Source organism: Anopheles stephensi, chromosome 2 (assembly GCF_013141755.1).
Source record: "Anopheles stephensi strain Indian chromosome 2, UCI_ANSTEP_V1.0, whole genome shotgun sequence".
In the NCBI taxonomy this organism is placed as follows: Eukaryota; Metazoa; Arthropoda; class Insecta; order Diptera; family Culicidae; genus Anopheles; species Anopheles stephensi.
Window position 1 is genome coordinate 87,763,574 of NC_050202.1, and position 15,694 is coordinate 87,779,267.

Below are 15,694 nucleotides of genomic sequence, written 5' to 3' on the forward strand. Positions count from 1 at the left end.
GTAGTTCCTTTCAATAGTCCGCAAGTTTGTTAATTTTTAAATGGATTTTTATTGATGATCATTTAATAGTTCATTTTCTTCAGTCGGGTTTTCCGAGGCTCCTTTTGAATTTGACTCTGGATGAAATGGGCAATGCTCACTCGTACGTGAATCGTAGAAAGGGTTAACAACAATTAACATTTAACCCTTAATAGTTTTCACAGGTGACTCATCAACTAACTGAACACCACAGGATGTAGATGTTTGAGATGGATTAATACTTCCCCGTTTGGGTATGATTCGAACGAATGATTTAGCTGGCTGCCATCGACCGTCGATCGAGCGAGCCAGAGCGAAATGGATTAATACTTATGATCGTTAGCCATTGCGGGATCGATGAGGGGGTGATTTAAACATTAAATGACTATATCACATTTTACACATGCGATGCGTAATAACCGCGCAACGTTTGTTTTGGGCTTGGGAGGCTCTACTCTTCATGCTCTTCCAGCTCGTGTCCGAACTGGTGCTGGTCGTACTCGTGACCACCGTACGAGTGCTCCTGGCCAATATGTTCCGAACCGGCATGGCCCAGATCGTATCCGTGTCCACCGTGCAGTTTGCTCTCGAACTCGCTGTGGTTCTCCAGCGTAAGTCCATGACCGTGGTGCTGTTCGGTTTCAGGGTGGACGATCTGAATTTCGGCGGGAAGAAAGGGCCAATCGTTAGTGAGAGCCTGGGAGAGCTCCGATTGCAAATGGCACAACTTACCTTGAGGTTATGCTTGAGTCCCGAGATTTCGACCGGATGCTTCAGGAACTGTTGGTCCTCCTTCTTGACGTACACCGGCACGGCATGGAAGTGGTGGAACTTGAAGCTCTGATGCGACGTCGCATGCTTGTGCTCGATGTTGTGATGATGCTCCGTTTCCGACACATCGTCATCGTCGTGATGGTGGATCAAACCGGCAAAGCACACTCCCACAAACAGCGTCACGAAGATCTGCGAAGATACACCAGGGTAATTAGCATTCACAGGCACAATCTACGCACACCGAGCACACACACACACACACACAGCACACACTACTCACAATGGATTTGAACATTTTGGGATTGGATTGGATTGATTTTCCTTCAAGCACACTAACCGGAACCGGAAACTTGCACAGTGAACGAGTTCTTAAGGCGGGAATCGACGTCGACGACGTTGGATCACAACAGAAACCGAATGGCGCTAGGGTAACGGCAAACGTCTGCACGCGGACGGGTTGCGATGGTTTGTGATGTCTTCGGTGGCTACCGTTAAGGGGCTTTATAGTGGTTTGCCCCTCCTAACGTCTGGCGCTCGGTGCTGGCCGGGTGCCCGGTGGTGATGGAAAACCGCTCCAAACGGGCGAAAGCGAAAGTGAATGCGATGAAAATGAGATCCACTGCGCTGTGGAAACGGTTGCACTGGTTCGGTCTGGGCGACACACATCGATGTCTGGAAGAAGCGCCCCGAGGGTCTTCTGCGGGTGTTCCTCAAAGAATTAAGACACAGAGACTTTCGTGAGTATTTTTCTGCGGGAGAGTTATTGCTAAAAAATCTTGTCGGATTTAAAATTTCCCAAGTTTTTGTACTCAAGAAAAAAGTGTCATTAACTCCTTACTCCCCAAAACCGCCAGTTACTTAATGTGAGAAAATCAGTAACCCAAATGATCTCACTTACCAGGAGATTGCTGTGCACCTGTTACAGGAAAACCTATCAAATTACAACGCAACAAACAAAATGAGTCTAATTGTCGTACCGTGTCCCAACAAGCCCAGGTCCCTTTTGCTAGTATATCCCCCCGCGTCGAAAGGTAATGAGATCATGTTTACGATGTATGAGTTGTACCAATTAAACCTCGTCGGACATGAGCAGCACGACGACGAAACACAAAAAAACGAATTATTAGACCAATTTCAACATCCCTTCCCAAAACCCCAGATGACACAATGGCGCCGGGTCGATTTAGTTTTGCTTTCGTTCCCTGTACCGGTGCCGTTGACCAGTCGGTACGATACGCATCATAAAGACCTTACGCAAAAGCCATAACACATCGATCCCTTTGGCCCTCCTATCATCATACTAGCAGAGGCAGCAGCTTGAGCCGACGTCGGTCTAATTCAACCACCTAAATTGATTTCTCATGATCAAGCTTAACTATTTCCACGCGTCGGATGTTGACAGACAACCTCAGGCTCAGCTTAGGTCCGTCAACAGTCAAGATGTCTCGTGCGGTCAGGCGAAGCGTAGCGAAGGGTCGAGCCCTGGTTCGGCGAAAGCCATTTCTCTCGTGATCGCGATCGTAGTTTCTTTCCATCACACACATGTTTATCCAACTTGTCTAATGGCCGCCCTTTACTGCACCCTTGGATGATGGGCATGGTCATCCGAAGATCCCCATCTCCAGCAAACCGGTGTAGCTCGGTGGAAGTGGATCGACTGCATGGCTACTTTCTTCTGCTGGCGGACAGGTTCCACGGCTTAGTTAAAATCGACGGTATCTTCGCTGGGTTGATCAAAACAAAAATGGCATGGAATTCCTCCGATGTTAACACACAATTTAACTTGTCGAAGATCGCATTTGCTTGGGCTATGACAGCACAATAGTCATTAGAATATTGCTTAAGATACCAGTGATCGCAAGGCACTACGTAACGCACTGGTTTTCAAGTATCACGAGCATGATCACGATCACGATCAGGAAATCTCTTGCATCTCTTGCAAATTGTACTTGCTCCTGATCTTGTCCGGACGTTTGGACCTGCCAGAGGAGTGAGTGTGTCATAAGCCAGCACGCAGTAGAGAAGGTGGCACGCAAATTGATCGTACCCGGACCGAAAACCCAAACCTGTTCCGATGCTGCAATGCACCGTTCGGCGGAAGTACCACGTACAATTCCGCAACAGCGCGCGGTCGGTTCCTGTTTTACGGCGAGCGCGATCGTTTACAGTTCTAATAGCAAATCGAAACGAATCATGCCATTTGGACGATAAGTTGTTAATAACCGGAACTATCTCGTCTCGGGATAGCTTAGGGAATTGGATAACACTCCGGTGTGTGTGTTTTTTACCTCGCAGAGATTAATTAATCAATTATTTATGCGGAATCCTCTCCCGGACGGTTGCCATGAAGCTGTCTCACTCGGTGATTCAAAATGGCGCACCAAAATAATTGATAGCGAGCTGAGTGTTGTCTGCAATCTCCGCTTTTCTCGCCTCCCGACTTCCCGAGAGTATCCCCGATCGGTTGCAAATCATAATCGATGTGCCAATTTTGAGTGATGAAAATAAGCGCTCTTTAGATCTGTAGCCCCCTCGGTTGTGCCCGCGCTATGATCGTGCGATCGTGCGATGCGCAATGCCAAAAAAAGGAGAAGAAATTGCAAGGGCTTATGACAACGGCTGCGCCATTTTTACCCTCAATTCATCCCGTGGGTAGAGCGAGAGTGAGAGTTGGGAAGTCTTGGGGCTCAAACAAAAGAATCACGTAATGGGACCGCGATCACCGATACACGTGTGTGAGAGCCCTGTACGAGCTCGAATTAGGTGGCGCGTCTAATGGCGATGGGAGATTTCAGACACTTCGCGGACTGTAATAAAACCATAAATGGGATACCATTACTAGCTAAATCCCCATACGTCACTCGGGGAGCTCCAGCATTTGCGTAACAGCACGAGTGCTCAAACCGGTGCATGCAGAACACGGTTCCTTTTGTTTACGAGAGGTCTCGAAGGCAGCAGCTCGACATGAGCCAAACTGACAGAATAAAGGAAGCTTTGGAAGATGAAATTGATAGTGCGTCCAACATGGCGGCTGGATACTATCGATAAGTCTCTCTAGAGATAGCCATCAAGTAACTCGATCTGTCATTCAATTGAACTTGCAAGTAGTTCTCTGTTGGTACAATATTGAACGCCGAAGCTTCAGGTTCTCCACCACGAGATGTAATTACTGATCGTCTCCTGATGGCCTCCATTGGAACTCCTGCTTCTAGTGCTCCCTCGTCCATTTTCAGCTTGTCAGCGTCAGCCTCTTTGCCGGCTTAGTTTTGCGTTGGTCCAAACGCTTGGTTTTATAATTTTATGGTCCAGCGTTGCATAAATGGTAGGGTGGCGCCAATCGCAGCGAGCGCATTACATAGATCGCCACCCACGACCGTGGGTCCACTGCACACGATCCAGTTGCATTATGATGGCTGTTTTGGTGAGGATTATGTGGATTTGGTACGATTTCGGCGGCTCGGACATGGAATGTGGTAAAGCGGATAATCGGTAGGTTCGCGCGAGACCGTCTGCAACCAGATCAACGAAACGAACCTCCACCGGCTTTTGTTGCAAAGTTGAGGTTAGAAGTCGCCACTTTACACCGGGATTAGCTCACCGGTAATTAAACGCTTGTACATTAAAATGTTTCACGCAATGCGCAATTTAATGGCCGCCCAATTGGTTCAGTGAAGAAGTGCATCCAACTGCATCGTGGGCATCAACGTTTCGATTTTTTGAAGGGGGCCCTCCATAGGGCGTCACTCTCTCCCATGCTGCTGGACCTTCCCCATATGTAATTTATTATGCACCGTTTTTTGGTTTTTGCATCTTCCCTCCCCAAATGGCCCTACTGGCAGGGCCCCAGTGGCCAGCCACGCAACTCGATTATAATAACAGTCTCGCGTGAAACATGCTAACCGGCAGGCTCGATTCGATACGCGCAGAAAACAGAAAGGACAAACCCACCATTTCCACCTGTTTCGGTACGATAAGCCGCACTTTAGCTCGGTTAGAATGTGCGTGACGCTCATGCATCTAGGTGCATCTGGGCATACCTCATTATAAGCATTGTTTTCATGTTTTGACTTTATTGCCCGTACGAATTAATTTAACTCTTTTTATTGTTTGTTTTGTCTTTCCTTTATCTTGTTTTGAATTTTATTAACACTGTTTTTACATCTTCTTTGCCCGTTTTACCTTGTTCGTATTCTTTTGTTTAGTTTTTATTGTGAGTTTTTCTTTTCCCAACTGTTTTTCTCATTCTTTTTACATCTTTTCCGCTCGTTTTACAATTTTCGTTTTCTTTTGTTTACCTTTTATTACGAGTTTTTTGTTTTCCTAGTAGTTCTTCCCATTCGTTTAACCCTTTTACTACTTTTATTTTGCTCTGCTACCTTTTCCCCTTCCTTTACGGCTGTTTTTCTGCAAGAAAATAAATATTTTACACTGTAAGCGTACCCGATCGCATCACTTACTAATTTTAATAGCTCAGCCCCGTTGCGCAACGGTTGGCACCTTTACCGTCCAATTAAAAGTACACATTAAAGCGCCAAAGCAAACAATGTCATTTCGCATGCACTGGTGCTTTGGTCGGTTTGTTTTTTATTAAGAGAGAAAAACCCTCGAGTCCCGAACCTCCGGCACCGGCAGGCATGCGGCAGCGCACCGGGCTGCTGCTGCAACATTTCTCCCGTGTCGCACGTGTTCGCCTTTCGCCGTTGTGTGTGCTTTTTGCGGAAAACGACGTTTATCGATCCGATCTGGTCTGCAGGCCCGCTGCACACAGCCGGAAGTCGGAAGCGTTAGCGCTCTGCGTGAGCCGGTTCCGTGCAGCCGTGGATGCCAAACGGTGTAATGATGTCGGCAGGTCGTGCAGAAGCAAAGAAAAAAGGTCAAAAACTGAACCGTCGTTGCACGCATGCTCACTGCTCTAGGAGTTTGGCGTCACGTTGGAAAAGGATTACGCAATGAAATGTCAAGTTCAATGATCGTCCAAGCGTGACTTGGGCGCAGGTCTGGGCCTGCCGATGTAACCGCGCTTGAGAACGCGAACGTGTGTTCGGTCCCGAGCGGTGCAAGTTTGTTGCACACATGACCATAACCGTTGGGGATGCTGTTTGAAAGTGAAAAGGCTCACATGCAGGAAGTAAACACTTAATCCCTCGATCCAGGCAGTATAGACGCGTGACGCGCCGGTGGATAGTGGATTAGTGTAGGAGGTCAGTTCGCCTGTCCGTTTCTAGCAGCAGGTGACAAGATTGACAAGAGATGGCAAAATAAGCGCGCTGACAGCGGCGGGACATAATTTATGTTGGTCAGGTCGCAAAACGAACCGGGAAAGAAAGTATTAGCCGTGTGTTTGCTGCTGGGAAACGGTGTCAGCTTTGCTAAGGCAGTTGCAGTTACTACGTTTGCAGATTTATTGCACGTGCTGTACGTGTTCGATGTAGCTGCATGAGCATGAAATAATAAAGCCAGAAATTAGCCATTGCATGGACATATGCAAACGATGGTGGAATATTAGATTGATTTAGACATTTTTCTATGTAAATGTAAATAATTGGAGTGAATCCAAAAACCGAAAGTATCGTCCCAAATTGATCCACCGATTGTTAAGTCCAATTGGCCTGATCTCCTGAAGAGGGATTAGGGAATAATCAAATTGTGTCATTCATAGCCCGACCAATCATTTTTTTGATAGCCAACACATCCGGTTTCGGTTTCGGTAATCTGCCAATTTTATGCTACGGGGCATACGGGAGTTGCACGATCCGAATTGGGAACGGAAAACCGATCAGCCCTCGGGATGTATTTGCTCTCCAGTGAGTTTGACGTGTTGGGAGCAATCGATCGCGGGGGTTTTTTTTTTGGTGCTGGATTTTAACTTTGTCTTTCATAATTGCTTGCGCTCCTGCCTTCTTACGCTTTGCGGTGCAGTGTCAAAGCTGGTTTTAGGCCCCTGTGTTTGCGTGTTGCATAATCGCACAGGAAACGCGTTTGGTGTCGTGTGGATGCAGCAGCACCGCGCTTACTTTCATTTCGTGTCTTTCTAGTGCACTTCTCCCTTTTGCATCTTTTATTGCGAGTGTTTCCCGGGCAAAGTATTAGAAAGAGTTTTTTTTGTTGGTAATTTTATTTTATTGATAGCATAAGATTCTTCAGAAAATTGCTGTCCCTTGCAAACAACATTTGTATATTATAAAATATTCTAAAATCCTTCGAAGAGATTTACATGAGCGAATAACACGCTTTGAAGCAATAATTAAAAAAAAAATAATTCAAACTATTATTACCATCCATTAGCATCACTTTAGCCCACTATGAGCCCAGGCTGATAATGCAACAGCGTGCAAGAAAAAATCGAACCCATCGAGAAAGCTCTCCGAAGCTTTCACCCCATGCAAGAAAGCTTATGCTTTGGGGAATCAAGTGTTGGGTGTTACAAAGAGTGTTGCTGTGGTTTTTTTAAATACTAGAAAAAAATATTACTTTAATGTTTACAGTAAGGAAAAATACTCAACTGGATCTTGTTAGTACTTCTTCGCTCGATGGTTTTTTTTTTCGTTTATTTATAGAGGCTTTGGGTCTTTGAGACTTCATTCGCCTCTTTCCTGTCTATTGTTACATATGTGTGGTAAAAACTATGGCTTAACTATTGCTTAACTATTATTCTTTTTGTAATATGGAAACTATTGTGCTATAAATTTATAGTTCGCGGTACAGGTTGCTGATGTGTAAAAATCGGATGAGGCGGTTCTGCTGTTGCTTGTCGGGATATAGTATGATAGTTGGCAGGTTGTTCGGTGTGTAGTGTATCCATGGCAATCGGTAAGGATGTGGCGGACGGTAATGTCGACGCCACAGAAGCTGCAAAGTGGAGGACTGGATCTGTCGAGAAGGTAGGAGTGTGTCACGCGGGTGTGACCAATGCGAAGCCGGGAAAGGACTCGTTGGATCGTTCGATTGTTGATCACTAGCTGTAGGTAGGTAAGTAACGCCCAAAGGTATGCAACGTATTTTTCGTATCAGGCAGTAAGATTCCCAGCAGATGATCCGATCCATGAACCGACAAAAAACGCCCTTATGAAACATTCCTTGAATAAATTAAAAAATGGTTCAAGTTTGCAGCGCCTGGCAGTATGCAATCGTTAGCAAGATTCTCTACGCAAAACTTATCATCCTTTTGTGAGTAAAATTTAATTAAACGCCACCAAATTTTAGTACCAGACGTCTCGATGATGTTGGACCAAAGAAGAAGAAGAATCGATGAAGATCTACTTACACTTGAAGACCTGCAAATGATTTGTAGTACATTGCATACCTTTAGGCGACCATACTTATAACACCACCGTTGAAGGAAGTAATACATTTGGCTTGATTATTTCTCTTCGAAAACACTCCACTCTTGATTCTTTCGTGAGATTCGGTCTGTATGCATCGTCGCTAATCGTCCGTTGATCCACAAGTAACTGGACCACCGCAAACCTACCCCCCCATCTACGGGTGATTTGCTCCAGTTAATAAACCTTCCCGCCAGCGGCTGACCAATAACTAATTAATGAATGCAAATGTTCCGCGAGAAGATGGAACGGAACTATCGACGATGCAGACGATTAACTTGTAACCGTGCGCAAGGGTAAAGCATACATAACTTACAGAAAGAGAAACATCAAAAAAAGATCATAACATAACAGCGACCATCACGGTAGTAAAATCAAACACACGACCGCCAAGCTCGCCAGCAGCAGAAGGTAGATCGTGGGCAAAACGGCAGCGCATTAGGAATATTAATCACATGCCACACGCGCCCGCTACTCAATGTCCAGGGGAAGAAAGCGTAATAAACGATCGTGCACATGATCGTTGGGGGAGATGTTGTGAAGCCGTGGAAACGAAATCATACTAACAAGTGCAAAAAACGAATGCATAAACAAACACAACCACGATCGTACGTTGACTCGCACCGACTAGCTTTCCTCGGACATCTTGGTGGATTTTGCTCGCATTTTCCCCTTTTCTTCCCGTGTCACGTGGTCGCGAGGCGTTAATTGAGGGGTTGTGCGTTGGGTCAGCGATGTGGTCTCGCACAGCTCGCGGAAGATAACCGATCTTGGATGTTTCACTTTCATCGCGCTCGAGACACCTTACCAAGGGGGTTAGGATAGGTTTTTCCAATGAGAGAAACTCCCCACTAAAGAATTCAAGTTCACCACGCATCTCTGCCCAGGTCACACATATCACACAGCCCACCATGTGGAACGCTTTTTGGAACTTTCCGTCATGTTGGGCTCACGATTTTAATTACGAGCTTTCACTACCGTAGCGGCTGGGAAAGATTAACATATCACTGGAAAGATGTCGACGTCGGTTTGGATCAAACATATGTTGGTAGTTCTGTTTTTATTTATCTACTGCCTAACAACTAGTACATGAGTTACAGAGTATAACTTACGATACTGCAATAAATTAATTCACTATTCTACGTAAAAGAAGAAATTATCAGCAGGATAAAAAAATGGGACGTGCACCACAGAAAGCATCTTTAGCAAAAAGAGGGATTCTTTTTCAGATGAGATATGTGTCGAACCTTGCTCGTCGAATCTATGTCTGTTTAAATACTTTCATTGCACGACTAACACTCAGCGTCACTGACTCAGCTACACCACTAGAGGATTGGTTCAGGAAGGCGGGCTACTTACCATCTTCCTTTCCTTCGTGGGATATTCCCAAGGGACAGGGTTGGTGTCGGGGTGATCTTCAACCCTTGACAACCGGTGGCGGTGGTCGCAGGTTTGTGTCGATCTTGACCGCCTTCGAAGGTCCCATCGTTGGCTTGACTGTGGTCGGCTTCCAATCGCTGGTAGCCGCCTTTTTGCTCATGATGGGATTCTGCTTCAAGAGGCCCTGGAATAGTTGCCCGTTGGGGTTGAGATATAGCTCCGGATTGAATTCTCGATTCGGACGCATAAACTGTTGTTGTTGCTGCTGTTGATGTTGATGCTGTTGATGCTGTTGGACAAAGTGTTGCTGCTGGTGCTGCTGCTGCTGTTGCTGCTGTAGCTGCTGTTGGAACTGTTGCTGTACCTGCTGATGATGATGGTGGTTCTGGACGGCCATCGGACGACTGTTGCCCATCACAACGTTCTGGTTCTGATTGCCATTCCCGTGGTTATTCAGATTGTTCAGATTGTTATTCCCATTGCCATGGTTGAAATGGTTCACGTTCAACTGGTTCGGTGATCTGGGCGATTCGGCCCAAGCCGCATAGTTCATCGACCCACTAGCCGCCGCATCTCCAACGTTTGTGGACGTACCCTTCACCTTCATGTTCTTCGGGAACTTGATCTTGAAGTTGCTCGCGTCGAAGTTGGCGTTGTATTTGTAGTTGTTCACCTCCGACGGTGGATGCTGGTAGGTGGGAATGTGCGAGGAAAACACCTGCGTAGGACTAGCCATCGTGGGGAGTGACATCCAGTTGGAACCTTTGAGCTTCAGAGTCGGTTCCTTGTGCGTATGTTGCTGCTGCTGCTGCTGCTGCGATTCGGCTTGTGCCTGGGCGAGACCTCCCAACATATATCTCCAATGGAACAACCACAAAGAAAAGAAATACATTGGATTGGATTTGAAGTCCAACAAGAAGCTAGAATGTTTGGAATGACCGTCTTACCTCAGCGTGTTTATATCTATGTTGTAGGGATTCGTAATCGGGATCCCGTTGATGATCTGGATCGGTGCATCCAGCGCTTCCGGTGCAATCTTGTTATCATCCTCACCGCCATGAATGCCCTTGCCATGGCCCATACCTCCATTGCCGAAGCTTATCGAAGCCCCCACATTCGCCGAACCAGCCTTAATCGAGCCATAGTTGTTGGACGAGTGATCCAGGTACGAGCCCTTCAGATTCGTCCTCAAACCCTGCAAGCCTCCCTCCTTGGCGTTCAGCATCGAGTTAATGTCGTGGTGAGATTGTTGGTTGAAATGCAGCTTCGTTTTGGGAGATGCTCCACCAGCGGAACCGTCATAGCCATGGCCACCCTTCGGAGAGGAGGAACCATGATCCAGCGTGGACCCGTGTAGATACGATTGGCCAACATCGATCGCGGAGAGATCTGGCTTTACCGGTTGCTTGTTGCCCTTCACCGTCAGGTCCACGTTGCTGCTGAGCGTGTCCTGCAAGCTCTCGATCGCCACCTTCAACGGCTTACCGGCCGTGTACGTGTTCTTGCCCAACTTTACATTCTGCGGCGATGCCGTCGGTTTGTACGTCGAGGAGCTCGGCACCGACTTCATCGGTTTGTAGTGGCTCGGGTTGGAAGGTACGTTAGCGCGAACCGCTCCATTCAGCTGGAACTTTTGCTTCGGACCTCCGTTCAGCAGTGCGGCCAGATCGATCTCCTCGAACGCTTTCTGTGTGTCGTCGGAATCGCGAGAGGCGATCTGCGGCAGACGACCTTCCTCCTGCAGCTGGCGCATATACCGCAGCACGGCGTTCTGGACGTGACGCATGTACTCCTGCTTGGTGATCTCCAGTGGTCGCGAGTGTTTCGCATCCGGATCGACAACCTTCAGCGTGGTTTCACTGCCGGCGGCCATACTATCGCGCAGCGGTCTCTGATACGAAGGGTGGGCAATGTTGGGCCGGTAGTTAAACTTGCCATAGTTCGGATTCACGTAATGGTGCTGAATGTCATCGTCCGACTCCTCGATCGTCTCCTCGTGGTGATAGTTGTAGTGCTCGTGCGTTACCTCGGGCTCCTCCGATTCCTTCTCGCTGTAGTGGTAATGGATCTCTTGCTTCGGAACGGCCGGCGTCGGTGGTGGTTGAGGAACGTGTGGTCTCGTTGGTTTCTTCTCCTTATCCTCAATGTGGTACAGCACAAAGTACTGATGTTTCTTGGACGGTTCGGCACTCATGTCCATATCCTGAGCCGGCGCTGCAGGTTGCTCACGTACGGGCATAGGACCCGGAGCGAACTTCAGCATCATACCCGGTCCTGGCATACGTCCACCCATTCCCTGGCCCGGCATAAATACGGCGTTCTTCTTCGATGCCTTCGTTGGGTCCTCCTCCTGGTCGATCGCCTCGTTCGTGTAGTAGAACTCATCGTCTCCTCCGGGTAGCTCGCTTTTCTTGTCCATCTGTGGCTGTACGCCAACCATGGGCTCGAATCCACCCTCCATATCGTCCGATGATCGATGCGTCGACTTGTAGATCGTGACCGTTTTGATCGGTTTGTGCGGTACCTTGGGAAACACGAGTGGCTTCATCTTTTTCTTGTCCCGCACAACGTACTCGATCGGTTCGTGGAATTTGGTCGCTGGCTTTGCAGTCTCCTTCATCAGCGCCTTCAGTGTCGCGTCGGATGCCGACCCCAGATAGAACTCACCGTCCGCCACCGCGTGCAGGCTGTCCCAGTTGTACTTCATCGCAAAGTCTTCTGCCAGCTTGGTGGAGTAGTTGCTGCTCAGGAACGACCCATCGTCCGTCGTGATGCGGAACTCCTGCGGAATCTTGGACGGATCGTCACCAAGCTTGATCTCGGTTCCGTTCGAAAGCACGTAGTACGTCGTTACCTCCGGATCGGTGTAGTACTCCGTCTTGGTAGCGTCACTCGGCGATGCCTTCAGCCCAATGGAGGTGGTCAGGTTTTGAATCGGTTTGCCCGGAGCAGCTGCAAAGTTCGCTTCCGATGTGGACGGCTTCATGAAGATCGTGGTGCTGAGCGTTTTGAACGGTTGCTCCGACGGGTGAATGGTAGAGTAAGCCTTCGGTTCCTGGAACTTGGAGAACGATTTGGGCGTTTCCTTCATGTGCGGGAACTCGTACAGCGTGTCCGATGCAGGCACTGGCGACGGACTTCCTCCACTGTACTTGGTGTACGGAGTAGGGGAGGCGGAGAACATCTTTGGGTAGTCTTGTGAAACACCCGAACTGAACGATTCGGGAGTAGACGAGGGGACATAGCTGGAGAAAGATTCGGAAGCGGTGGCGTGTCCCTGCTTGAAGCTGTACGGCGTGCCGGACTCGGACTGTACCTCACCCGGCATCTTGGCCGGAATGTACTTCGGGAAGCTGGCTGGTGAGGAGGAAATCTTCTGGAATCCATGCCCAGCGCTGGACACTTCCGGCGTAGGACTTGGACGGTACTTGTAGGGATCGTACGAAGGTTTCTCGCGCTGAGAGCTAGTGGACTGCAGTGTAGGATAGCTGGTCACCTTCGAGTAGCTGGGCGCTGGCGATGGTTTCGGCAGGTCGGCATACTTGTGCTTGGATGGTCGTGCCGTGGCCAACTTCAAAAAGTCCGGTGACACCTCCGCCAAATGCTTGTCCGAGGGTTCGTAGTGCTTGGAGCCGTGGTACGATACGGAACTCGTTTCCGGCTGCTTCTTCGGCGGATCCACGTGGTGTGACTTGGGCGGATGATAGATGTACGTCTCCTTCAGCTGTACGGGTGGGGTCGGCTCACGCTCATAGTTCACGGCCGACGGTTTGAACGTGTCGACATGGTGTGACTTGATGGGCTTGTAGTGGTACGGTTCGTCGGAAGGAACGGGCTCCGGTTCCATCTGTACTTGCGTGATCGTCTCAATGGGTCGGTAGTTCTTCGGCGGATAGTATTGGGGTTCCTCGGTAGGTTTTTCTTTCTTCGCTGGACGTGGAGTCTCGTATCCTTGATGGTGATACTGATGGTGATGGTGTTGATGTTCCTGCTCAAGCTGCTGATGGTATTGATGCTGCTGCTGTTGATGCTGCTGCTGCTGTTGCTGCTGCTGTTGCTGTTGCTTCAGGAAGTTCTCCTCCACCTCCTTCTCGTACTTCACGTGTGGGTTTGGCACCTCGGAAACGAAATGCTTCTTCTCCTGGTGATACTTGGGCGTGTGGTCTTCTTCCACCTCGAAGCCTTTCGTTGGACGGTATCGTCCCAACTCTACCGGTACTGGAGGTTGCTTCGGTTTGGGATTCTTTCCAAGATACTCCCGGCGCTCTTCTTCCCGTGGATGCTTCGGATGCTTGGCGCGATAGGACTCGGGTGCCGGTCTCACCTTGTGCACGGTCAGGATGGAGCTGCTGCTCTGGGAGTCGGGAGCGTTCGGTGTGAACTTGTGGAACTCCTGATAACTACTACCGGATTCGTGGTGCGTCGCGTAACTGCTTCCAAACGACGGCTCATCCGGTCGTACAGCCTGCACAAACACATTCGAAGCGGCCGTGTCCTGCTGCTTGATGGGAGCAATCTTTGCAGCCGTCGGCAAATGAGCGGTCTTCGAGAGAGTCTCCTGCTTCGGTGGCATCTTCATTTCCTTCGGCCGATAACCCATCGTCGGCATCGGCTCCGGCTGCTCGTGATCCACAGCCACGTACGGGGTCACGGTGTGCACCATCATTGGTTTGGTGGTTTTCGGCTTGATGTGCTTCGGGCGATAGGTGGGCACTGCTGGTGGCATCGATGGTGGAGCCACCGTGGACGATGGTTTCGTCGGAACAGGTTTGCTATGATGGTGGTAGATGACGTGCGGTTCTGGTGCTTCCCGCTCCGGTGCCTTGCTCGGTCCGAAGTGATCGTACTTGACCGTGGTGAACTCGACGAACGAGCTCGCTGGCATCGGGGTCGTACCCTTCGGTCCGCTCTGCATGTACTGCTTGCGAAGACGCAACGCCTCGTGGACAAAGTCCTGGGGCGTTTGTTCGTCCGTTGGGCCACGGTCCGATACGCGATCGGTTGCACTGTCATCGTGGATGATCACTTCGTCGTCCGGCGAGATATTGATCACGTACTGGGACTCCTTACCATTTTCTGCGACGGAAATGCGGTTGGGAAGTTGGAAAGCGTTATCCTGGAGATGCTGGAGTTGATTAGGACGGGCTCGTCTACCTACCAGTAGTTTTGGCGATGATGCGATTCGATGTCCAGGGTGAAATCGCAGAAGCAGATGCTATTTGATCAACATAGTAAACCTGTTCTGATCGGTCGTCCTCGTGTCGTCGATTTTTCTTCTTGTGCTTTCCGCTTTCACCGCTGGCCGCGCATATTAGCACCTTTAGGGGAGGGTTTGATTCCACGTTAGAGTAAGGATTTTATCCACATTTTAACATCACATCATCAGCACCGATCGACGATCGTTACGAGAAAAAAAGAGAATGAAAAACGAACTACTTATGAGAGAAGATTAAAGCACGTTTCACTAAAAAACTAATAACAGTCAATTTGAATTTATGTCCCATTCAAAATGTTTGTTTTTTCACTTGTCTTTGGGAGTTTAGCTCACATCAATTCACTTTCCATTCTACACCACACTTCACTTTGAGTCCTATTTCCCTCTATCGCTAGACCATTTCACAAGAACACCTTTTTTCACTGAGTAAATCCCATTGTCCTTTCACAATTTCCCCCCCAGGTAACGCTGATCACTCGGATAACTTACGGCAAGGCTTATCAACAGCAGTGCACGTGCATGGATCCTCATCGTGTTCGCGCCACGGTTGCTCGGTTGATACTGACTGTGCGCCAACCGTAGCCGAGCGCGTTTTATATAAACTCTTCGCAATCCGTTACCGCCCAGCCCATAGGATTCGCGTTTTAACAAATCTGCACCCAACCTTAAGGCCACTGGCACACCGACGGTCCGTCTGCTGCCTCTCTCTCTCTCTCTCTCTCTCTCTCTCTCTCTCTCTCGCTCTCACTCGCTCGTGCTGCCCAATTTCCCGGGAAAATCAGTGAAAAAGAAATCGCCCCGTTAAACAGCACGCGCGCCAAAACCTTAACGCCAGACTGAGCCCGAGAAGAAAAGTCTTTGGCATCTCGGGCGTTTGTTAGCACCCCATTTTACCAACCCTTCTGCTCCTGCCCGGACCAACTGGCTGCCTATGCAGAGCCGTGCAAACTTATCCATTCGCGCCAACTCTAACACCACCATCACC

At 48.9% G+C, this 15,694-nt stretch overlaps 2 protein-coding genes across 2 annotated transcripts; both read right to left on the reverse strand.

The window, feature by feature from the left end:
- Positions 1-29: 29 nt before the first annotated feature.
- Positions 30-1,256, reverse strand: LOC118505103 (histidine-rich glycoprotein). Its single transcript, XM_036040406.1, has 3 exons — positions 1,073-1,256; positions 751-981; positions 30-673 (listed from the first exon to the last, which is right to left on the reverse strand). Exons 1-3 carry the CDS (start codon positions 1,085-1,087, stop codon positions 470-472), a joined length of 450 nt encoding a protein of 149 aa, XP_035896299.1. The 5' UTR covers positions 1,088-1,256; the 3' UTR covers positions 30-469.
- Positions 1,257-9,160: 7,904 nt separating this feature from the next.
- On the reverse strand, positions 9,161-15,261 carry LOC118505034. Its single transcript, XM_036040266.1, has 4 exons — positions 15,199-15,261; positions 14,653-14,812; positions 10,442-14,570; positions 9,161-10,351 (listed from the first exon to the last, which is right to left on the reverse strand). Exons 1-4 carry the CDS (start codon positions 15,238-15,240, stop codon positions 9,532-9,534), a joined length of 5,151 nt encoding a protein of 1,716 aa, XP_035896159.1. The 5' UTR covers positions 15,241-15,261; the 3' UTR covers positions 9,161-9,531.
- Between the last annotated feature and the right edge of the window lie 433 nt (positions 15,262-15,694).

What these genes read in the sequence shown, in the direction of transcription:
- LOC118505103 (XM_036040406.1), bottom strand. An exon ending in GACTCAAGCATAACCTCAAG is followed by an intron (nt 674 to 750) that starts GTAAGTTGTGCC and finishes GCCGAAATTCAG; the next exon opens with ATCGTCCACCCTGAAACCGA.
- LOC118505034 (XM_036040266.1), bottom strand. Translation starts at nt 15,240, where the DNA reads ATGAGGATCCATGCACGTGCACTGCTGTTGATAAGCCTTGCC. An exon ending in CATCATCGCCAAAACTACTG is followed by an intron (nt 14,571 to 14,652) that starts GTAGGTAGACGA and finishes TTTCCGTCGCAG; the next exon opens with AAAATGGTAAGGAGTCCCAG. An exon ending in ATAGATATAAACACGCTGAG is followed by an intron (nt 10,352 to 10,441) that starts GTAAGACGGTCA and finishes GTTCCATTGGAG; the next exon opens with ATATATGTTGGGAGGTCTCG.